Genomic DNA, 25,621 nt, shown 5'->3' with positions numbered 1-25,621 from the left:
TGTCAATTTGGGAAGATGAAAAAGTCCTGGAGAAAGCTGGTGCTGATAGTTACACAGCATTGTAAACATACTTAATACCACTGAACTGTATAACTAAAAATGGTTAATTTTATGTTATGTACATTTTACCACTATTTTTTAAAAAAAACCTTTTGGTTCACCCTAAAAGAAAAACTTAATTCTCCTCAAAAAAACAGAACAAAACAAAACAAAAAAAACAGAAAAGAAAAGAAAAACAGACAAGGTTTAGCTCTTTGTCTGAATCACTTCACATTTTTCTGGGTTCGTTTGGGTGTTTATTTATATTCTACTTCTTTCCAAAAGGATTTGAAGGCCTTCTATAGAAATAAGGTGGAAAACAGAGAGGTCGGAGTGAGTGGAAAGTAAGGAAAACTCACCACAGAGACCTGTAAGCCCTGGCACACTTCTTAACAGTGGCCGGGACACTGACCTCTAACGCTTCATAGAGGACAAAGCAAAAGAATAAACAATCATTTAAAAACTTTCTAGACCTTTTAGATAAAAATACATTGATGCTCAGGAGAAACACAGTTTTTCCAGGCACAGAGTGCTGATCAAGCGGACCGTGTGTCCTGTGCTGTGTTGGTTCCACACCCACATCATAGGTGCAGGAGCAAGCTCACCACGGCTGCTGCCCATCTCCAGAGTGAGGGGAAGGGCATCATACCGCAGGGGGAAGGCGTCCTAAGGGGCCAAGGCTTGATTCTCAAAACAACATCAGGAGGTAGATATTATCATATCCCTTTTTTTTTTTTTTTTTAACAGATAAGGGCTGAGGTCTAGAGAAAGGAAGCCACCTTGCTCAGTCAATGGAATAGCAATGACAGGGTTGGAATTAGATTCCAATCATTTGGGGGGAAAGTCTATTTTTTTTTAACATAACAATGCAGAAACAGGCCATCTGTGAAAAGTGACGGCCACCTAAAAGAGAATCAGAAAAGAGTTACCAAGGGTGGACAATCAGATAAATAAGAGGTGAGCCCCAGCGTGACCCTGAGAGAAACGTTTAAACATTCAACAACCATTTTCCACCAGTTTTCCATAAAATCTGCTTCCTAGGTCGTCTAAAGCTGGTAGAAACACCACGACAGGTGATAGCCCATAAGCGTAATAGTCTTTAGATTACCGAATTAACAAGAGGAGAGAAAATATACACAAGAGAACCCTTAGCAAGAAACAGCCCTGGCATCTTCAGAGGAACAAATAAAGGTAAAATCAATCTCACTTTGTAATGATATTATTAAATCTGTGGTTGGCAGTAGTACTATGCTACACAATCCAAATTTGCATAAACATTTATAAGACACAATGAACTGAAACTGCTAAAAGACTATTAAAAAGGAGAAATGGATAAACAGTAAAAGGATAATTTGAAAAGTCATGAAAAAGTCTCATTTATATTAATACTTATTTGTATACTTTTATAAATGATTTAAGGAAAATACACTACATATAGTGATGCAAATATATCCACAGGAGAAGTAGATTAATTGATATCTCACTGGTAAGCATGAATGAAACCACAAAAATAAAGACTTAATTCAGTTAGCAATATAGGTAACAACAATATGAAAAAAAAAATCAAGTAAGTTTCAGTGTGGATAAATATATTTATTTGGGGATAAGGGTTTATTAATACAGATTAGTCCTACCTTAAAAAAAAATCTTGAAACTTCCCAAAAAGGCCAAACCCCAGGAACACTACACCATGGGAGCTTTGTTTGCTTACAGAAGTGCCTGGACCAGGGACTTCCTCTGCAGCATTTAAGAATTACAAAACAAGAACAACTGACACAACAGACGAGACCTCTATATAGCAGTGACCCAGACTGCACACCTACACAACAATGGCAGAAACTGAGAACACTGCAGGAGACTAAAATAAACAGTGGGTAAAAAACTGGGCAGCAAATGATGACAGATTTTGTGAATTACAACCATATGACAAAAAGAGAGGTCACTGAGATGTGAGATGATACAGAGAACAACATTCTGCAAAGCAAGTCTTTCCATAAGATGTTGATAAGAAAAGCTCCCCTGGAATAGATACAGTGGTAAAGGCAATGCCAAAAATAAATAAGTTAAATTGATTTAAGAAAAGAGAAGAAAATACTGAAGTGCTCCAGGCACCTGTAAGATGCAGTTTTCTCCAGGGTCACCCTTAGGTCCCTCAGTGTAAGATGGGAAAGAACATGGCACAGAAAACCCTAAGGGTGACAGCAGAACTGAGCTATTTCTTGCAGTGCAGAAAAGATTGCTTATATTTATCTAAACAAACTGCTTCAAAGGCAAAATGGTAAGTATGATTCTGCTGATCTCAACATATTCACTCCAATATTCTAAGGCGGCAGCAGCAGAAACACCTCAGAATAAAGAAGGGACATCTTCATGAACTAAATAAAAAACATTCCATGTAAATTCCTTGCAGAGGGGTATAGGGAGAGAATGAGAAAATACTAGAAAAATGGAAAGGAGAGACAGATTGATTTTGTTGTTGTTGTTGTCCATTTCCCCCACCCCCACCAAGCCCTGGAGCTCCAAAGTGCATCTGCTCTGAGTCAGAGTTTATTAACAGCAGGTCCCCCAGTGGGAGAAGCCATTAGGTTCCTGCAGCAAAAACTCAGCTTTGTATGGGGTTATAAAATCGCAAGAAGAGAGGTTTCCTTACCACTTTTTTCTAAAACATGAAATCTTTGACTTTCAGGAAAGTATGTTTTTATAGCTATGAATTACTCAGAGACCATATGAGTACCATTTAGTTCATCAAAATTTTACTTAGCACATATTTTGAGCCAAGTACCATACTATCCAGTATATTAAAATTATCTAATGCTGCAAACATTTTCAAAATTAGATATAATGTCTAATGATACTACCCATCAAAATTCTTAGGTTCATTAAGAAATGTACCACTTCAGAGACAAAAACAGAGTTTTTCTTGACATAAACTAATTATTATGGAACATCGTTAGCTGTCTACTGTTTGCCATCAATATGCCTTAGTGTCTCCATCACTCTGCAAAGAAGACAACTGGTGTACACATTCAGTCCAATTTTCCCAAGAACTCATTCCTCAAAAATCAATGTTCCTCAAAGGGAAGCCAGTCTGGTTTGCACTTTAGAACACCTTCGACCTCCACAGTACTACTGTCAATCTAGTGTTTTCCCACTAGACTGACTGGTATAAAATAATAGTAACAGGAGAAAATCATGTATCTGTTTCTGTCTCTTTCCTTTTAATTCAACATAATCTTTGAATGCTTTTCTGGAAAATGTTAGACACATCCTACAGTTAGATCCATATTTCCTCTTATGAAATATTAGAATGTCTAATGTCTTCTATTATTTGATTATTTCTAGATGGCATATTGGTCCCACAGATCAATTTACTACTAGAAGTGTTATGGTTTACAGATACAAAATCTTAACTACAAAAAAATAAGAATTCTTCAGGTAACCTTGAAATCCAGAGAAAAGTTGATTCATTTACCCAGTAATATAGTTAGTTCATGAAAAATTCAAAAATATAACTGAGGTCCACAAACTTCCAGGCCAGTGGCCTTACCACCATCCTATTCTGCCTCATTAATATCAGCTACTGACAGTGATTCTTGGTCATGTTTTGTCTAAAATACCCAGTCTTAGCTAATTTGATAACCTATCTATTCTCAATGCCTGAGTCTAAAGTCTTCAAAGGCTAGAAATGTTCTACTTTAAATTAGTGTCAGACCAAATACTTTTATCATATTTACCTCTCATGGGAGATTTCATGGCAGCTTCTACCATCCCCACCAGAAGCTGGAGACTCTTGGGATCCTGAGCCAGCCCAGATGCAAACGCTGCCAGGGCATCGGCATGACGTCCGAGGTACTGGAGGGCAACACCCTGTCGGAAGTATGCCTGGAAATAAAGAAAAGATAGTGCATGTTTTACTGACACACCATGCTCCAACAGGCTGCTGAGGATTCTTCATCAGAACAGCAGGTCAGTAGAACTAAGATTGAGGTGGTCTTGGTTCAAAAACATAGCAAAGAGTTTGTAATTAAATCTGATTTCCTCCAACATCATAAAATGTAAGCATACTTCTTTCAAGCAAATTATACTTAAAACTTTCATTCTTTTCACTTCTAGAACACATTAATTTTTATCACATCCTTTGGCATTTATCCACATAATACTTTTACTGTTTTTTATGATTTTTAAAAAAATCTTTTATCTGAACTTTAATAGCATAAACTCTTCAGGAATAGAGGTTTGGAGATTTCTTTACATCTCACCAAAGTACCTGATACAGTGCAAGACAAATCTGAGATACTCAAATTCCACTTACTTTATATTTTCTCTTCTTATTAAAGGGGAAAAAAATAATATGTGATTATTGTTAAGATAATTGTAATAATGAGGAACATAACATGACTACATTTAATGTGGTGTCTCAGACATAATATTTAAAAGCTATTATCTAAAATGTTTGCTTTGCTTAGAATAAGATTATTGCCCTTTGTGTTTTTTTAACTGCTTTAGTTTAAAAACTAGTATTATCAGCTGTGAATATAAGAAAACATCCCTCCTTCCAGCAAGCTGCAGAAAGGGCTAGAAAATTAATAAAACATTTAAACTTTAGAATGATCTTAAGAATATGTAGTTTCTTTTCAAGCACACAAAGTAAAAATGAGTAAATGATCAGTGTTACTCATGTATAAATCAGTGAAGAATCTGGTACCTGATCAAATAACACATAAAAATGGCATATTATTAATGCATTCACTGTTATATGGCAACCTCTGCTTCTAAAATACGTGGCCTCCAATTTAACTTAATGCTCTTATAATTCTATATGTTTGTTACACAAATATAACTTTTTCAGTCCAATATACTTTGAAACTGTAACAATTGTATTCATGGATCTAAATGAAGTTTCAAATAACTTCTAAAACTACTAGTTAATAAACATAATTTTTATAATTTATATTACACACACACACACACGCACAGTGAGAAGAAGCACCTTTCATGTTTACAAAATACAGTTACTTATTTCATTTTTATAATTACACCTTGAGGTAATTTCAGTGAGGCAATACTATTCAGTGTTTCTATTAAGAAATAATCCATAAACAGAATACTCAAATTATTATGGGCTATTCAGGCTTCTATTAGTTTAAACTACTAGCAGCTGTTAAAACTCAGACTCCAGTAAGACAATAACCTGTAAATGCACTTTCATTACTAATTCATAAGATCACTTCCTTTCACTAGACTCAGCCACTTTTTAATCTTTAATGTGTTTATACACATTTTTCACTGCCCTTTTCATTTCACATTTTAGGTGATTCCTATAATCCAAGAGGCAATATGTACCACATTCCAACTAAAAATAACTACAGTTTTCATAATTCTAGAAATGCTATGTTAAAGCTAAACTAAAACAATTTATATATATATACATATATATTTATATATGCCAAATATCTGTAAACTGTATTTATTATTTATGGAGAGAGACAAAATATATCTGTAGTTAATGATTTCAGGCATATATTTTAAGAAACACACAAATCTACTGTGGTAATCATCTCACAATATATGTAAGTCAAATCATTATATTGTATACCTTAAACTAATACAGTGCTGTAAGTTAATTATATCTCAATAAAACAGAGGGGGAAAAACACAAAAATGTAAGTTAGACTCAATGAATTTTGATAATTTCTTGCATATTTAAAGCAAAACTTTACCATTCATTACTTCATTGAGAAAACAACTGACTTTCCTGTCTGCCAAATGAAATCACTGAGAAGTACGATGTATCTACTCCTTAGTAAGTAGGCAAAGTCAAGTGTTAAAGGCCAGTGGTAGTGTCAGATTCACACAGCAGTTCAAGAAGAGTGTGCACGTTTTGTTTTCTTAAGACACTCAGAAATTGGATCCGAGAAAAGGTATGACTGGACCATGCTGCCCACAGTCTTGACTTCTTTTTTTTCAGATTTTGAGAACAGATATAAGAAGAAGGCTCAAAGTTCTCCCTTGACCCTCCTCCTGTCCTTCCAGAGTCCCTAACCCAATTTTGTAAGATTTTCTCAATTAAAAGCTTAGAAATGTTTCGCTGTTGAGGTAGCATAATGAGTCAGGCTCTGACAAACCCCTGTACCTAAGCCATAGAATAGGGCTCTCCCAGTTTATTCCTATGCGATATTAATTGCATGTACAAATTGTTGTTGAATAAAAGTTAGTTATCTACATTTCTGTGAGAGATACACCACTACGGAGTTCAAGTTGATGATGATAAAACCAAGATTATGAGTTACTGCGATAGACTACAAAGATTTCAGCACAGTGCCTGACATAGAGTGAGTACTTAATAAAGTTAGCTGTTTTGATTGTTAGTTAATGAGAAAACAATCATAACAAGAACACATAATTGCAGACTAACAGAATATAAGGGGAGTCCGGTAAGTATTTCAAATATTTCATTATTCAATATAATATTGTTCAATTCCTGTCTATGCTTCATTCACTCCTCCCCTTGCTCCTGTTGGCAATGGGAAACTCACTGCTGTAAGGCTCCCAGATAAAAATCGGAACCACTTGACTAAAAGAAATTAGTCTGAACAGGTCTTGGGAGATGCAGCAGGTACCCACAAGATCCTCTGCCAGCCTCTTCCAGAACAAAGTTCAAGAAGCACTAAGTTTCACAGCTGTTTGCTGTAACTTCAAGAAAATTGATGTGACCTAATTTTTCTCTAACTTTCCCAGATGAAGCAGCTTCATCTGGGAAAAGGGCAAAATTTGGCCAGTTAGGGTTGAACAGAAGCAGTGTATATGTGTGGCTTGCCAAGGGAAGGTGGGGCCCATGAAAAAGTATTGAACACTTGGTGTTCAGCCAACCTCAGATAATATATCCTCCTGCCTCAGCACCCCTCATGCATATACCCACATTCTGGTCGCTGGTTATGTAGCAGATGTGAGAAGGGAGGACAACACTGACTGACTGCTGACAGCACCTAAAATGTGACTACTGTAACTAAGAAACTAAATTTTAAATTTCATTTCATTTCAATTACATTAAATTTAAATAGTCACAAGGGGCTGGAAGCTACTGTATTAGACAGAGCAGTTCTAGAATTTGGTCTTCCTCTAACAACAAGTCTCCAAACACAAAGTGAAAGGGCGTATACTAAGTAAGTAAAATAACTACTACAAAAACTCTGAACTGAAGCTGTGTGACTTACTCCCAGGGCAGCTGCAGTAGAATAGAAAGGACTCATAAGGCTGACATTAGAATCCTACCTCAGTTGCTTTTTAGCTGTGTGCCTTTAGCCAAGGCACTTAACTTCACCCAACTTCGTGTTCCATTTCCACTTACAGAGAAGATGATAATCATGACCTCAAAGGTTTGCAACAATGATTGCTAATTAAAGCACATATGAAATTTGAAACAAAGAGTGGGTACTTTTTTAACAAGTTGAGAAGAAGTGAATTTCTCACCAACAGTGTTACACTCAATTTGGCATTTGCTATTTAACCAAGTGGTTCATCTGCTGTACCAGCTTCAAGAACAGAAATCACCTCTGATAAAATGGGTGACAAAAATTAGGGACAAAACAAAAATTAATGATCATAATGATCACCTTGAGTCATTGAGGAAATACTTGATTTATGTTTGGCATCTTCCATTTAAAAAGCTTGTAAAGTAGGTAATATGTTTAGGGAAATTTTTAAATCAAAATTGCTATTTAAAATATTTACATTTTTGGCATTTGATTGAGTAGGCTTCAAACATCCAGTAAATTCATTGTATGGGAGAAATATCTATGCTCCTTAAATAAACTCCTTTGGCCTAGGTGGAAAAAGAAGAAAAAGGTGGCAGAAAATAGATGACCGAAAATCTATCTGTAGAAACATGAAAAAGTCCCCCATCTCAGAGACATCATCCTGATACACTAATTAGAACTACCACAAGATGTTGTGGGGCCCAAGCCTGACACCTATTTTAGAATTAACAAGAGTTCGGTTTTAAACCATATCAGTCCTGCCACTACAAACTGTCGTTAAGTTTCAGTGCATATATGTAGGTATCCTCTGAAACCTGTGACGCTATCTATCATTTGTTGAACCGCTACCCTGTGCCAAATACCGCACTAGTTGTTTTCCATAGTTTATCATTAATGCTCACAATAGTCTCCAAGAGTTCCTATGACAACTACTGCACAAAAGAAGTGGTTATGAAACTTGCCCCAAATCATGCAGCTATAAAGTGAGACCAACCTGCTGCCAAAAACTCTTCACACTATTACACTACCTCTTTGATAAAAGAACAAATAGTATGCAATTGCCCTCGAAATCAAGCTTTTTGTTTGGGAATTCTTATACTTGCAAAATTCAACCTAGGGAGTCAGAAATGAAGGAAAATCAGAAATGACACAGAAAATTTATGAACATGAATATTTAATCTTTATTCCATTAGCAACCGTTGATTGCAGAACAATTTTTAATGAATTGGATGGAGGGAAAATTCATTTCATTAACCTTTCATATAAATGTATTATTATTGAACCAAACAGGCCACTGTACTTGCAACTCAGTTCGATGTTAATTAGATTATAGGAATGAGGCTTTAAATCAAAGGGAAACAAAAGGAGCCATCAGCAAGCTTCTCAGCCAATGCTTGTTTGTTTGCTGGCTAAAATGGATTTTTACCTGCAATAAAATTTGCTATGCTTCTTTTATTTTCTGATATTTTCAAGTGGAATTTCTTTTGCTTCTATTTGCTGACACTTTATATTAAAAATAAAAATAAATAAAACCTTGAGAATCAGCAAAGAACACATTCTTCATGTAGCAATGTGTTTTACCTGCTCAGCTGGGAGTAATCATTCCTATCTCTCCAGAAAACTACACTTCCATTTGTTACCAGTCTGTCTTATTATATGCTGAAAGCACATGCAAGAGATTGGAGGCTATTTTAGAAAACACCATTATTTAGTTTGCAACTCATAGTCAGAGGCCCAAATGGCCTAAACAAAATGTTCTAACCAAATCTGCAGCTGTGAATTGTTTTTCTCTCCATGGCTTTTGGTACATTCAGTATCAACTTCTAGAAGAAATCTTCTCTTAATCATAATTATTTCATGTCCCATCAGCTATTTCTTTTCCCAAGATTATTTTTAAACTAATTATATCAAAAGTGTTAAAGTAACAAGTTTATGGGAAAATCATGTTGAAAAGAAACTAGAAATTTGATAAGCAGTGAAAGATGAAATGACAACCAGGAGTTAAATAACTAAGTAGGTATTGTTTTCTAGCACTGGAGGAATTCCCAGTGTTAAAGTTTATGTCAGATTATAAAATGTGTGTACCATCATCTGGAGTTTCTCCTCTAAGCTTTAAAAATAAACAGTGAAAGAAGTTTGAAGTCCTCTCGAGTAATGGTTCTGAACTGCCCATCTCTTGTGCCTTTGCTCTGTGGGTGTGGCATAGGCGGAACATAAAGTCATGCCAGGAAGAAAACCAGGGAATTTCCTGAACATTCTCCAAGAAATCATCTGGCTTCGGCATGAGGTTTGTTCCCCTGCCCTAACAATCCTCCCCCCTACCACAGAACACAGGATGTGTGCCCTTGCACACGCAGAATGGTCCTGGGGAAAGTGGTCAAACCAGAAGCAAAATGGAAAAAAAAAAATGGTGAGCAGAGAGAATTAGGAGAGACACTGAAGCCAACAATGTGGGAATTAAAAGATTCACTAACTACTGAAAAAAATTTTACCAAACCAAACTTGGGTCCACTCACCCAAGCACAGTAAAGCCAATCTACTGACCCTAGTTTTTGGTAAAGGAAAGTGCAGCGTTTACTGCAAGGCACCAGACAAGGGGTCTGGGGCAGCGAATGCTCAAAAAGCCCAAACTCCCCAGCAGGTTTCAAGGAGGCATTTTTATAGGCCAGGTGAGGGAGGGGAGCCACAGACTATGTGATCAGTTCATGTACAATTCTCTGGTTGATGATGAGGTAACAATTTTGGCACCATAGATGGGACCGCAGTCCCAAGTGGGTGTCTCAGCAGTGACACATCGGCACCTGGCTAGTGGCAGCTCCTGGATCCTGTCCAGTAGCTGCCTGAGCACCTTTGCCTCAGGGACAGCCCCAAGCGCTTGCTGCCAACCAGGCATCACTGGCCCACGGCGCTTTCAATTTTTATAGTAGAGGAAATATGGCACTGGCATTGGCTGGTTGAGACATCTATGTAAGTCATGGGAGTTCACATGTGATGACACCAGGGTATCATTCCCTACTAGGCTGACTTCGCCAATGGCTGAGCATTAGTTGGAATTTTCCCTTTTGGACTTGGCTTGGTCCTTTGGCTCTGTTTCTGACAGAGCATTAGTTGGGTTCTCCCCTTCAGACTCACGCTTGTTCATTTGCCTTCACCTCTGGCTGATGGATGGGGCATTGGTTGGGAATCTCCCTTTCTGGAGCTAGGAAACTGCAACCGTGAGCGAACATTTTGCATTGCACTGGTTTATGTGCATGATATTTGACAACACCGGCCATGAATAATTAAGTATGGGTAATCAGGGCGCTGCTCTATCTTGTAGTCCCCCTAGGGTGTATTTTGTAAAACTGGGAGATCTTCAGTTTTGCTTCCATAAATGAAAGAAAATGGTATTTCTTTGTAACACTGTTTAACCTCGGTACTCCTTGAGATCTCAAGAAAAATGGCCCCTAATGCCTCTGCTGTTGTATCAAAATGAGCCTTTTGGAACTGGTTTGGCTTTTACCTGGGGGGGGGGGGGGGGTCTCAGTACCTGAATCCAAAGTCTGTCCTCTCTTCCTGGTTTTGACCTTCATTAAAGGATCCTGGTAACCTGAACGCTGATGCATGTTCCTCTAAAAGTGAGGCATGTGAACATGAGTGAATGATACGTATTACTGTCTACTACCATTAAAAACACTTGGTATCTCACCTACCATAATGTAGCTGTACCTAAAGCATGTCAGATTAACAGAAATCCACTCTCTCCAGAAAGCAGTCTCTCTCAAATTATTGCCATCAGTGCTCATTACTGGGATACAGGAGATCTACCTAAGGCTTTCTTGAGCAGATGAAATTCCACCATTAGTGGCTCACTCCCTGATCTTTCTGATCTGATAGCTGACAGTTGATAACTCTTGCTTTTCTCATCAAATTATAATTCAGATGGGAGTCCAAACCATTATACTGTGGAGAAGGTCAAAGCCATACAATAACATAACATATTTCCTAAATTTCAAATTTATTTGAAGTTTCTGGGAGGGAATTTTTTTAATTAATAAACTTTATTTTTAGAGCAGTTCTAGATTCACAGCAAAAGTGAGTGAAAAGTAGAGAATTCCCATGTAACCAGTGTTCTGACACATGCACGACTTTCTACACCACAATGATACTTCTTTACAATTAATGGAAAATTATTTTTACATGAAAATTATGGAAGAAAAAAAGGGTCCACACAATTAAAAAAAAACATAAACAAACACCCATCTCCACTCTACCTATAGCCCCAGTCCTTGGAATAATCCCTCTTCTGATTCTTTAGGTAATTGGGAAAGCAAAGTCTGAGAAGTGCTGCCTACACCACTGAGAGCTTCTACCTTTGTCAACTGCTAGCTCACAGAAAGAGTCTCCAGAAAAGAGGATGTATCAGGGAAAGGGAAATGAACATGGTGACATGAGTAAGTGGAAAGAACAGGGCTGAAAGGCAAGAAAATATGCTAAAAAAAAACACTTACACAAATATTTCACACATGTTTTTCTAAACAATAAACTTCACAGTCTACTTCTTTCCCATTCCTATGTTAGGTAATCTTTCTTCATTGGCACATATGTGTTAAGGTTCCACATATCAAAGTGAAAAACAAGACAAAGGAAAACGTCTCAATGCTTAACCAGCACAAAACCATAACAATATAATTTATATCTTTTCAAAAGAGAAGGGGTTCCATTCCTAGGCAAGATGGAGTAAGCATCCAATCTTTCCCACTGAATACAACCACATCCTGGAAAGACTTCATGGAATAGCTCTCTGAGGACTCTGAAATGTAAGTAAATGGGAGCAGATGAATTGAGGAAGGAGAATAGACTTCAAAGTAGTGCCAAATCAGCAATGGATTTCCTGTTTTGTTTTGTTTATCCTTCCCATCTGGTATCACCTATTTTGGATTCAAAGGCAACTCAAAATGAGGAAGTACTCATTGGTAAAAACAGAATGCACTGCAAGAAAAGACCTCTTCTTCTGGTCAGAGATGCAAGACAGAGAACTCCTAAGGATCAGAAAGAGTGGAGAAAATCCCATTTAAAAAATCACTTTTCCATTCTTTCCCAGGCCACATCCCAGGGAAACTGACAGTGGAAGGGACAGCAATAGCAGTGGTTGCTGGGCAGGCATATAAAATTCTGAGGAAGAAGACCCTAATCACAGGAGCTGTGGTCCCAGGGGTTCAGGATGAGTCCCAATGCTTTCCTCTCTCTCTCTGCCCTCTCACTACTTGATGCCTCATAAAGACATAATTACAGGACTTGCATGCCAGAGCAGGGAAACTGAAGCCCTAGTTTTGGCTAGAGCATGGGTAAGGAGGAGGGTAGGCAGAGAGCTGGAAAGTGTTGGGGAAATCAGATATAGGAGGAATCTTATAAGAGATTCCATAAAGAAGTATATGGATCTGACCCTAAATAGCATACCAAGGTTTTGAGAACTAAACTGGAGAACAGACTACCACCTAGTTCTCAAACTGACCAGTGGGTAGTGCATACAAAAGAAAGGTCCCAGTAAAGCTACAAAAACTGTGAAAACTTAACTGACTTTGGAACCAAAGTCCACAAAATATGGGTTGAGACTTATAGCCTAAACCTAACCAGGTAAACTGTATACTAAAACAAACTACATCCTTCTTAAAGTATGAACAAGATGCAATGAAGTTAATTCCAAAACATTCAGGATATAAACAAAATTACTTGGCTGATGAAGAACGCAAAAAAAAAAAAACAAAAAAACTCTACTCACAAGGAAATAAGGCAATCAACAGATGCCAACTCTGAAATGACACAAAAGTTAAAATTATCAGACAACTATTTAAAAGTAGCTATTATATCCATGCTGCAAAAAGGGCAAATAGTCTTGTGAAAAATGGAAACATACACACTCCTAGCAAAGAAATAAAAGATATAAAGAAAAACCAAATAAAAATTTTTAAGCATAAAAATAAGTAAAGTGAAATATTTAGACATGGGCTCAATAGCAGAACATAGATGACAAAGAAAAGAATCAGTGAATTTAAAGACAGAACAAAAGAAATTACCCATCTGAACAACAGAGAAAAATAATTAAAAAACAAAAATGTTCAGAGCCTTAGTGATATGCTGGGCAATGACAAAAGCTCTAATGTTCATGTCATTGTCATCCCAGTAGGAGACAATAAGGGGTATGGAGCAGGGAAAAAACTTGAACAAATGACTAAAAATTTCCCACATTTTGTGAAAGACATAAACCTACAGATTCAAGATCAGCAAATCCCAAACAGTATTAACCAAAGAAATCCATGTCTAGAAGCATCATAATCAAACTACTGAAAACTGAAAACAAATAAAAACATCTTGAAAGCAGCCAGAGAAAAATGCCACATTGCCTGCAGGTAAATAACATTTCACATTACTGCAGATTTCTCATCACAAACCATGGAGGCCAGAAAGCAGTGGACAGACTTTTAAAGGGCTGTTAGAAAAGAACTGTACACCTGGAATTCTATAATCCTTCAGGAAAATATCCTTCAGGAATTATGCTGAAATATAAAGAACTATGAAAACTTAAGAGTTAAAATATAAAGAACCCAATAAGAAATGGGCAGATTTGAACAAGTAAGCACAAAAAAAAAGATGTTCAACATTATTAGCCATTAGCCAACATTAGTCAAGGAAATGCAAAGTAAACCACTATTCACCTATTTTAAAGCAAACAAACAAAAAGCAATGCCAATATCAAGTGCTGATGAAGACGCAGAGCAACTAGAACTCTCAAACACTGCTGGTGGAATGCAAATTTCTGGAAAATAGTTTTTCAGTTGCTTATAAAGTGAAATACAGATTTACTATATGATCCATCAATCCAACTGCTAGGTATTTATCCCAGAGAAATAACGTATGTTTACATAAACCTGTACAAGAATATTCACCATAGCTCTATCCATAATTTCCCCCAAAAGGGAACAATACAAATGTCCTTCAGTGAGTGAATAGATAACTCTTTTATTTTTCAAGTCTAGTTTCCATTGGTAGCATTTAGCCCATTTGCCAGTTAACTACTCCAAACAGGGTCAAAGTACAATCCAAACAAAGTCAAGGGATTAAATCTATTAAGATCAATTAAGGGTTGTGAGCCCTGTGAATGATTTCAAAATGTTAAAGGTATTTTTAAAAGTAAAATGCTGCTTTGGGTATCTCAATGACAAGCATGCACAAACACACACAGACACACACAGACAACAAGCACTGCAAACCTTACTATGAAACAAAAAGGATACATAAAAATGAAATGTTCTTTGTATGAAAACAAACAACAAAACTACTGGGGAAGTAAAGATTTATTTATATGAATATTTTATGTCTATAAATGTAATTTAAAGGAAAGCCAAAAATATGAAGTTATGAGAATACAAAAAATGGACAGCAGTATGTACAGCTGATGTCATTATTCACAGAATCTATAATTGTGAATTCAACTACTGACTAAAATTTATTTGTAACCCTACAATCAATACTCAAGAAGCTTTCACGTCATGCAAGGACATGTGCAGAACACGGAAAATCTGAGTCACTCAACCATATGTTCCCTGATGAGGTAAAACAAGCTGATACTTTGTCTTATTTCAGCTCTCCTAAGTAAAAAGTATCCTTTTCATTAGTGAGTTCACTGATTTCAGCAGCTCCCAAGTGTAGAGCTGGAGTGTTTCTAAGTACAAGTCTATTATGTTCCTTACAGAAAAAAATGCATGTGTTAGATTAAGCTTTGTTCAGGAATGATCTATAGTGCTGTTGGCCATGAGTCCAATGTTAATAAGTCAATAATATAGATATTAACTCAGGTATATTTAAACAGAAGTACATATAAAACACGGATGTGTGTGGATCAGCTGACAAAATGTTGTGACCAGAGACTTGCAGGAACCTAACCCTGTATTTCCCCTAGGAGCAATGGTTCAGCTCAACTTTATAGAACATAACCATCGTGAATAACTAGAACTGACTGTCACATTTTGATCAGAGGAAAAGGAAACCATTTTACCCTTGGCTATAACACCCAGTGAAGTGGCAAATGTGCAAGTTCTCTGTTCATTACCCTCTCCTGGAGCTCCAAGACAGGAAACAGAGAAAGAATGGATACCTACATCTATAAGTAGAGGTACAATTACTAACAATACCCATAATAGTTATTCTTCATTAAGTACTTCCTAACTTAACAACACGCTACATTCACTCATGCTTTAAACAAATATTTGCATGATTAGCTCTGTGCTAAGCACTGTGCTAATGAAACTCAAGGGAGAGAAGACAGACACTGTCCATACCCTTCTAAACTCATATCTACTGCAGGAGTAAACAAATACACAGTTAAAAATTGTGAACGTACAATAAAGAAACAAAACATGTACAGTAAGAAAGAATAACTGGTGGGGGAGAAATACCTTATTTAAAAACATGCCCAGAAAAGGTACCATTTAAGCTTAGAGTTAAGGATGTTAAGAAGCCTGCTAAAGAAAGAGCACTGCAGCCAGCGGTGCAAAGGCCTGAGACTAGAAAGAGTGCGGTATGCTCATGGAATTCAAAGAAGGCCACTGCAGTGGGAAGGAATGCCTGAGAAAAGTCCTTTAGTTCCCATAACGACTTTGGAAAGCAGGCATTGTCATCTCTGTTTTTTAAATGAGGAATTTCAAGAGTTTAGAGAAGTAAAGACACTAGTTCACAGCTAGTGGGCAAAACTTCAAGCAGGATGGATTGATGCCAAAATCCACGCTCCTTCACTTACATCATGCTGCCTCCCACTTTCTTCCTGCTGTCCTATGACTCACTCCCAAAGATTCTCCTGTCTTACCAAGGTAGATATGTTTATATATCTTAAAGAAAAATAACTAAATCACAGAAATGTAATAAATAGGACTTGATGTCAACAAGTGCAGTTGATATATGCTGTTTCTCTGTCTGTGTACATCCTGGGACCTTATGCACCTCTAAATAGTCACATGCTACGGCTGACACGTTCAGTAATTACATTATTATCCTCATTACATCTCTGTAACCCCTTGATGCCAGGCCTTTCTCTCAATCATGAGTTAATGTACCTTTCCCCTATGAAACATGAGAAGAAAATGGCTTTTATTTTTATAGATGGGAAAACTAAGGTAGAGAGAGGTTAAAGTTCACAGTGTCTTCCCCTTAGCACATTACAATTATCCTAAACAGGCAGTTCTGTTTTGCACACAGTATTTACAGATATTTTAATTCTGAAAGGATCTATACCAGGGATTTAGGTTTCCCATTTTCTTTCTTTGTTTTTGTTTTCCTAGGTAGTTATTTATGTGACTGTCCTCCTAACTAAATGGACCAATCTGGGCATAAACCATTTTCTCATTTTCTCTGCTTATAGAAAGGAATGGTTTATTTCAGCACTGCAGATAACATCTTGAGGTCTCAGGAGGATGACAAATTGAAACAGTCTCTTTCTTGTCTAACATTTCCTACCCAAGAGTCAAGTGATGATGTTAAGGAACAAGTCTCTCTTCTCCTGACAATTTGCACTTACTTTCTTAATAGTCCTGCTAAGATTCAATGAATTTCAGTTTGCTTAGAGCCTACTTAGTGCCTGCCAACTAGCACAGGAAGCTTTCATTCATCAGTGTAATAGTCCTACTGGTGATGCAGTCCTATGAAATTATGGCAGCAATTCCAAAAAAGAAACAGCAGAAATGGGGCAAATGAATTCTCTTTCAAAATAGCCACTAGAACAGAATAGAAATTCCCACATAACTAGAAATGTAATACATTATTTTGATTGAGAAACATTCAGAAATTTTACTGAGGTATGATATCAATGTGCTTAAAAAATTACCTATTCACTGGAATTTCATTTTATAAAATCATTTGAAAACAAGCACAACCACCAAATACAACTGCATAATTCAATTAATAAACGTAGGTCTTGGTAATCGTGCATAAAGAATAACACACACACAACTGGTCCCTTGACTGGCTAAACAGTTTCAGATCAGTGTTCTCCTTTGACTTAGTCTCTGGCAAATACTTCCGGTGTGCTATCTGACAGGCACCTTTGGTGCAGCAATGGTGCATGTGATTCCACGCCTCTTCCAAAGATCACAAATTGCTACCATTGTTCCCTCTATTATTTAAGCTCTTTTTCTAAAAATACTTCTAAATTGAAACATTACTTTCTAGTATTATTTGTTGACAAGTTTTAAACTGCAAAATCAAAGTGATTTCATATTTTAAATTAAAATCATCTTTAGCATTTTTCTGTAACTCTCACCTTTCATTAAGAATATGTTCTCTATCTACTATGTATAAATGTGTTCAGTGCTACAGAGGTATATAAGAAGAGATAACTCATCTCAGCTTTCAGAAAGCATATAATCAACTTGGAGAGATATATAAAAGCTGCACATTAAACAATTTCAAAATTGTTCCTAAGCAACATATGAATAAGCGCACATAAAAATTGAATATGGACCTTCCCCCAACTTACAAAGAAGTTGTTTTTTAAAAGTTCATTTTCAAGCCAGTTGTTCAGAATGTTTTAAGCATTTTTCCATTAAAAAAAATTATGCTGTAAAAGGCAGCTACATTATATAACCAGTACACAATGACCTACTCCATACAAAATGCCACTGGATTACAGGACTAGCAGTAATACAGAAAGGAGAAGAAATGGAACTGGTATTTGTTAGTATGTGGCAAGCACTTTTCATGCAAGTAATGTTATTTAGTCTTAATCCTGCAAGGTAGATTATTATGTCTTTCTTTAAAGATACGAACCTGAGGCTGATAAAGGTTAAGTAACTAGCTCAAGGTAATGACAGAACAGATTCAAACCCAGGACTGTCTGGTTCTGAAGCCAGGACTCCATTCCTGTAACATGCAGCTTCCCTTTAAAACAGCATTTATAAAGGAACATTTTTTCCATAGTCCAAATGGGAATGTCAGAAATACAAAAATATATTCACAACCTAAAAAGCTCCTGAATTGCAGAAACAATGACTTTTCATCTTTGTATCTCCAGTGTGGTAGTGTGATGTTGACACAGAGTAGGTCCCCAATGATTACTGAATGAATGAACAAGTGAACAAAAAAACAAATAACAAATTAACAGAAAATGAGTTCTTCAAAGGCAGGGGTCATTTTTATTCATGTGTGTGTATACACATACATACATACAGCCTACCATAGACACATAATCTACCCATCAGTAAATATTTATTAGTAAAGAATTCCATCCTGCTAGCACATCTCTCATTCTGCTTTTCCTAAGTTTGCAATCCTGACTGCTTCCAAATTCATTGAGCCTAACGTCTTTCAAAATCTCCGTTCTCTCCTCCTTCCTTTCCTTAGACACTGAAATCCAGAAGACTAAATCCATATTTACATCTTTTATGGGCTCAGCATGCTCCCTAGACAGGGAATTTAACCTAGGAATCTTTACCCACAATGCTCTTGGATCTCTGAGTTTGAAAAAGATGCAGTGCCCCTTGGGGAGACATCATCCAAACTCGTATCAATGAAGTGGATTTATCTTGTCCAGAGGAAATGCAAATGAACTTGGTTGCATCAAGTTTCTGAAACTACACTTCTTAAGCAAATTAAGAAACCCGCTTCAAGTTGTTTGAAAGGAATGCTGGCTGACACTTGCAAATGAGTCTTCTACGGAGAAGCAGCTTGACTCTGCAGCTTATCATTTCATATGGTCTTAGAGATGAATATTCAGATCCCACATCAATTTTTAATGTAATAGATAGAATCCCAAAAGCTTAAAAACTAGGTTCCACTTCATAATCTGTCATTCCCTGCACCTTCTTTCAGGATACATTAATTTTTCAATAAGTTCTTTTAACTAGCTCCTAAAATACATTTTTAACCACTACAAGTTCAAAAACAATGCACAAAGTCCCTAATTTAATTCACAGATTATATAAAGAACCATTATTAATTACAAAATTGTGACTGTAATTTTAAAAACATAGAAGTGATAGTAATACAGGCTCTGAATTTCTCACATTAAAAGTCCTTGAAGAAAAGACGAATCATTTTCTTAAGCTCCCAGATGAGTACATTTAATATCCTACACCAACCATGTTGATTATTTTCAAAATTATCCTGGATATTATTCATGGCAAATGTTAAACTATCAAATATCTTATACTATTGATAAGTTCTCTATGAAGACATGGCTCAGCAAGTGTATACACTTTGTGAAACAAAAGAACCAGAAAGTACTTTCAAGAAAGAACAACAAAATCTTCATTTCCTTCAGCACAATTGGCTCAGAGGAATGAAACAGAAATACTTGTTTTTAAAACATGCTTTATATCCACATTTAAATGCCTAATTAATCCTAATAATTAAATGTTGCCACTAACCACTTTCTTTACAAGATCTCTTTTTTATTTCCATAAACTCTGGAATTTAATGGAAATCATTGTGTCATTATGGCCAGAGTAATAAATGTCTATTGGTCAATAAGCTCTGAACCTTAACAGGCAGTTAACTAATTCAGTTGGAAATAAGACCAATAGTTCTAATGGCCTCTAATTTCACTGCAAGAGGCCAGCCTTATGAACTATAGACGGTTTTCATAAGCTCTTCCTACAGCAGAGAACAGCAATTTAAATGTAAAAAACATGCATTTGAAATTCAAGTGCTTACACTGATTTCATTTGCCAGTAAGACCACAGATCAGAAGAGGTCCTTCCAGAAGAAATATTTAAGTGCAATAAGTAGAGCCAATGCAAACAAAAATAAAACGATTTTAAATTACAAGAGGTCAATTTAGTCTATTTGAAAATCATTCAAATTTTCTTTTGCTTATTTGAAACAATCTAAATAATTTTTTTTAAAACTGTACAAAAGTAACAACTGTACAAACACCTTGGAATAAAAACAAGAAGAGAGGCTTAGAAAGTTGATCTCTTCCTGCTGTCTCACTCATCCTCCCCTGAGAGTGAAGGCTTCTAGATTTCAACATAAACAGATATAACTTAGTACACAGATATCAGTATACTTGAAATAAAATGGTTTGGAGACATCAGTAACCACTCAAAACCTGATCCTTTCAGCTGTTTGTCTTGCATCGCAACAGGAAATAAAGCATTTCAAGCCATAAGGTAAGAATGTCCCTTCGTCCTATACTAGGGGGAGGCTTCCATATGAAAATGAGCAAGGTTGTGTTCATTTCTCTACCAGCATTCAGTTCTGACCTGATCATTTTGGGTCCCTATCCACACTTCCATAGCAGCCATACCTACTTATAGGAAAACCTCTTAAATTACACATTTAGGCTTCTTATTCCTAATGACATTTAATTTAAAAAGTATTTACATGTCAAATTTAAACATCCTTATACTTATGTATCACTTACTTTGTTAATTATGGTGAAAGAAGTTAAAGCTCTCTGGCCTAATTTTATACCAAACTTTTGACAAACCTAGAGAAAACAAAGCACTATATTTTCTAGCCTCTAGTTCAATCATAATCACATTTCATGCAAAACATTTAGACTAATCTTCCTGATGGCACAGCAATTAAAACAGTAATAAAATATGGCACACTGAACTAGAATTCCAGACAGGTAGTAAAGAAGCCTTGGGCTGCTACTAGCCTTGTTACTGACCATTTATGTGAATTTCAATTACTTTCCCTCTCCTGGCCTCAATTCCACTATTCCTAAAGTAAGAGTTTGGGTTAAATGATTTCTGGAGGTTCTTCAGAATTGTGTAACATTCTAAAATCCTACTCTATGAAATGTGATCTTCTTTAATTATTTATAGAGTGGCTAACTGCTATTGTTGGTTTCATTTCACTGTCTTCTTTTTCAAATTTTTTTTTTCCTAAAAAGCAAACCTAACATAAGAGTCTTGGATTAGATATCTGCCACAACCATCCCTCCCCCATAGCAGGGCAAGCCTTCCCTTTTGACAAAAACACTTGCAATTGGCAAGAAGGGTGTAAGTGAGACTATTTCTTTCCATGTGTTAATGAACCACCTATTGCCAAATGGAACTCCTTCCTTAATTCCAGACCAGCAAACTCCATTTTCTGATGATGTAAAATGACAAAGTACTAACTAGAAGGAATCTAATATAAAGTCACAATTGTCATTAATTGGAAGTTACTAGAGTAATTATTAATACGTCACATTATCATTCGACCAAAGAAAATGTCAAAATTGATTTATGAATTCAAGGATCTCTAATAAACAGGATCTATAATCAAAGTCCTCTATAAAATGACCAGAGTAGAGAAAATAACATTTTATAGGTTTAACAAATGCTCTGAAAATATCACATTTTTTATTGTTTAGATGCCTTTTTTCAGGGTTACACATACACTGAAATACTGAATTAAACTAGATGAGTAGGAAGGGAAAATATTTTAAAGTCTCCAAAGGAGTACAACCTGTAGCATCTTTAACAAGGCTAAAACAATCCTAATGATGACTAATGTCCAGAGGATCCCAAGAAGCATCTATCTCTAGAGGCACAAGAGTACGGCCTTTGTTCAACCAGCTAATTAAGGTGAATTGAAGATAAATGCAAATAAGAAATATGGGCATTTAGAGACCAATACATCAAAAAAACAGACGAAGAAAAAAAGCTGCTCAATTAATTGCAAAGTCATAACAACATGGGTAAATTTCATGTTTGTTTTGGAATTTGTCAGACTTCCTGTTTCTATCCTTATGAGTTTTTGCAATTTTAAACTAGCTCAGATTATATCATAAAGATATTTTAGCATTAGAGATTTTGGTATGTATTTATACTCTGGACTTACTTTAAAACGCCGTAATAAAAAGTTACCTATCTTTGGTTTATAAAAACTACAATTTTTTTTGTGTGTTAAATTTCCTAATTGCTACATATGGTCTATGTATGTTCTCAGAGCACAATTAACATGTTAATGTGATGTTGAAATAAAAAGGTGACATTACTAAAAACTTATTTTACAGTTAATTTCATAACTTAAACTCAAATTCTTTATGCTAATATACTTATCTTATTAGTAGTATAAAAAACATTTTTCAACTAAGGTAGAACAAATAAATTTAAAATGTTTCTTTCAAAGAGATTTAAACTACATTTATGTTATTTTAAAGATACATATTAAAGAATATATTTTCATTCTAGAAAATTCAGGAAAAATATAAAAGCACAACAATAATTAAACTCATACTTTAATTCAATTATCCAGAATTCACTTTCATTTTAGCTTGTATATTACCAATATTTTTTTATTCAAAAATACATTACTTTGCAAAATTTGGAATTTCTTTAACTTTTTATTTTGGTTTAAATTGGCTTAATATACTGATTTGGTTATATAATCTTCATAGATAAAGTACACAGAGCAAGATGAAGTTAATTTATAAGATGTTTATGATTTTATAAATGTATGATACACACACTGTTTGTGTAAAATTACATACACATATATATGTAAAATCATGTGTTGAAAACAATTCTTTCAATCAGATCCAGTCAAATTTACATATCAGAGCTGAAGTCAAACCATAATTCTATCAAATAAATGTATCTATGCAGCATGTCTAATTTGTAGAGCAAATTGTTGGTCATATTATAACTAAACAATGGAGAATAACCAGATAAGAGAAACTAGAATAGCTTAAAGTATGAAGTATTTTTCAAATAAATGTGAGAAATTAAAATACACATACTCAGACCTAGACTAAAATTTTTATTAGACCCATGAGAGGAAATTCCAAACACCTTTTAATTCACATCAGCCTCTGCTACTAGAGAACCAGGCTATTCTCACAGAAGAAAAAAAAAAAGTTAAGCAAAAAGAAATATTTTCACTATGACAACTTCTAATTGGCGGCAGAAGGGAACATACATACATGTGAAACATGATGAAAAGGTTCAACACTTTGTGAATGATGCATACAAAATCTACAGATGTACTTCATAGTAAGAACTATCTCCAAAATGCACAGAATGATCTCCAAAATGTATAATCAATGAAGTTGTTTAAATATAGAGTAAAATAAAATAGAAGAGAGATTAGACAGAAAATCCTGGATAAGAAAATCACATGTCTTTAAAAGTTTCTGATACAAAGGATTAACATTGTCCTCAGTCTAATTCAAGAATTCTAAACGATTATTTTTATGGAGCACAGGTAAGTCCCTTTTGTGAGATATGTAGAATGTGGCACTGGAGATGAATATAATTTAATTTGGAACAAGTGCAAAAATCTATAAACATCTATTGGAGCTCGTCTATTTGCAGCAACATTTTCACTGAGTTATAAATTCTGCACACCAGTACAACTGCCCTATAGCTTTCAAATGCTGATATAAAACTAGCTTCTACCTATTTTAAAAATTACATGAACAGTAAAAACTTGGATTAACCCAGTGTTCTGGTATTTTTAATTTCCTTGAGAGCATACAGAAAGGACAAAGAGAAGGATTATATCAGCATTAAGAATATGTTGTTGTTCATAAAAGAACATACCCACCCTTAGTCACATTCTACCAGTCATTTGGTGTCTGCTCTATGCCTACGAAAAAGTATGCTAACCACACATATACCAATCCTGTGATCACTGGTCCAGAAATCTAGTGTGCCGTCTTGCAACACAACTCAGAAATTAGACTATATTCAATACAAGTGCCTTCAAGCTGTGTCTTGAAGAAGAGCCACTGACCAGAGAAAATGAGACATACACTACGTGAAGCAACATTACCAAGAAAACAACAGCAAATTTGACCATGCTTCCTTTAAAATAATCTCAACTCAAAACTTCTTCAGGTTTCCTTCCTGATTCAACAAATCAATATTAAGGTCTTTTTGAAATATGCTTAACACATGACAAATACCTTGTTGTTAGTATTAAACCATGATACCACCTGCCAAACCCAAGAATCTGAAAGTGTTAAGAAACTATAGGACTGACTCTAACATGCTGAAAGATCCGGAATGTTTAAAGAAAATATAATTGAAAATAATAAATCCATTCTAGTTCAAAATTTGTACATACTGACAGGAGTATGTAGAATAGATAAACAAGATTATACTGTATAGCACAGGGAAATATATACAAGATCTGGTGGTAGCTCACAGCGAAAAAGAATGCTACAATGAATATATTTATGTTCATGTATAACTGAAAAATTGTGCTCTACACTGGAAATTGACACAACATTGTAAACTGATTATAACTCAATTTTTTAAAAAAGGGAAAAAAATCCATTCTTCTAATTGGCATTATTAGCGATGGTAAGTATTACAATTAGCAACCACACAGGCACTCCATTTATGTTCCATTCTCAAAGTTATTTTACAATCATCCTAATTCTGTAATCTGCATGAAATAAGATAGCCCACCATTAGGGCAGGGAATTTTCCCAAAGGGGTGAGAAAATGAGTCTCCCTGACCTTAGTTAGGAGGGGAAGGAAGGATTTTTTTTCTCTCCTTTCACCTCCAAAGGAGCTGGTAAGGCTCCAGCTTCCACGTGAAACCAGAGGTTGAATTCTTTCATGAATAAAGAGTGGAAGGAGGAGAAGAAAGCCGGGTACGAACATGGGTCTACCTTCACATACAGGATACCTGACACAAATCAACGCTCAGCCACCCGAAAACATAAGAATTACTAATTCATTTTCTCCAGTGAGGGAGAGGAGCCTCTGAGTGGCTAAGCAGCTTGTCCCATGTCACACATATTCCGTAAGCAGCAGAGTTGGGATTCAAACTCAGATCTAACTTCAAGGCCCCTGCTCCTTCCATCGAAGTATATGCCACTTCCATGGCTCAAGTTTTACTCAGCACAGTTGAGTCATAATACCTTTCTGTATCAAGATAAATAACTTTAACCAGCTGGTCTTAATATGACAGGAACTGAAATTAAAAAAAAAAAAAAAAAAAGAAAACCCACAACAGCCACAAATATTTGGCACCACAAAGGAATATGTCATATTACAGCCAATAAAGTGCTGGTTAACAGAACTTCCAAAGCTAGACCCCAGAAACAAAAACTCACAGGAAGGAAAAAAAATAACTGCTGCCAAAGTGCTAATCATCAGCCCCTAAAGATCCTTACACAGTGCATGGGGCCATTAAGTCCCCAGGTCCTGAACCATCTCCCTTCCCAGCCCTCTTGGCCTCCCACTTCCCTCAGCCTCACTCTTCTTAGACAGCTAAGGTCACTGAATCAGCCAAGGTGTCTGCAAGGACCGTTTCTGGATCTGCCTGAGTTTGCTCACAGAGCCCAGGGCAAAGTAACTTTGAGAGTTTGGCAAAGAAACTCATTTTTAGTAGTTTTTATTTTTAAG

At 35.8% G+C, this 25,621-nt stretch overlaps 1 protein-coding gene across 3 annotated transcripts in view; it reads right to left on the bottom strand.

Moving 5' to 3' along the window:
- TTC28 (tetratricopeptide repeat domain 28) overlaps positions 1-25,621 on the bottom strand; it is a 477,328-nt gene that overhangs the window by 243,956 nt on the left and 207,751 nt on the right. For all 3 annotated transcript variants that reach the window (XM_031442960.2, XM_031442961.2, XM_010992318.3), the window contains one exon: positions 3,774-3,921. In XM_031442960.2, the coding sequence (XP_031298820.1) occupies positions 3,774-3,921 (148 nt within the window). The remainder of the gene's footprint in view (positions 1-3,773; positions 3,922-25,621) is intronic.

Source organism: Camelus dromedarius, chromosome 31 (assembly GCF_036321535.1).
Source record: "Camelus dromedarius isolate mCamDro1 chromosome 31, mCamDro1.pat, whole genome shotgun sequence".
Taxonomy (NCBI): domain Eukaryota; kingdom Metazoa; phylum Chordata; class Mammalia; order Artiodactyla; family Camelidae; genus Camelus; species Camelus dromedarius.
The sequence above is the reverse complement of the archived record's forward strand: the minus strand, read 5'-3'. Positions and strand labels throughout refer to the sequence as shown.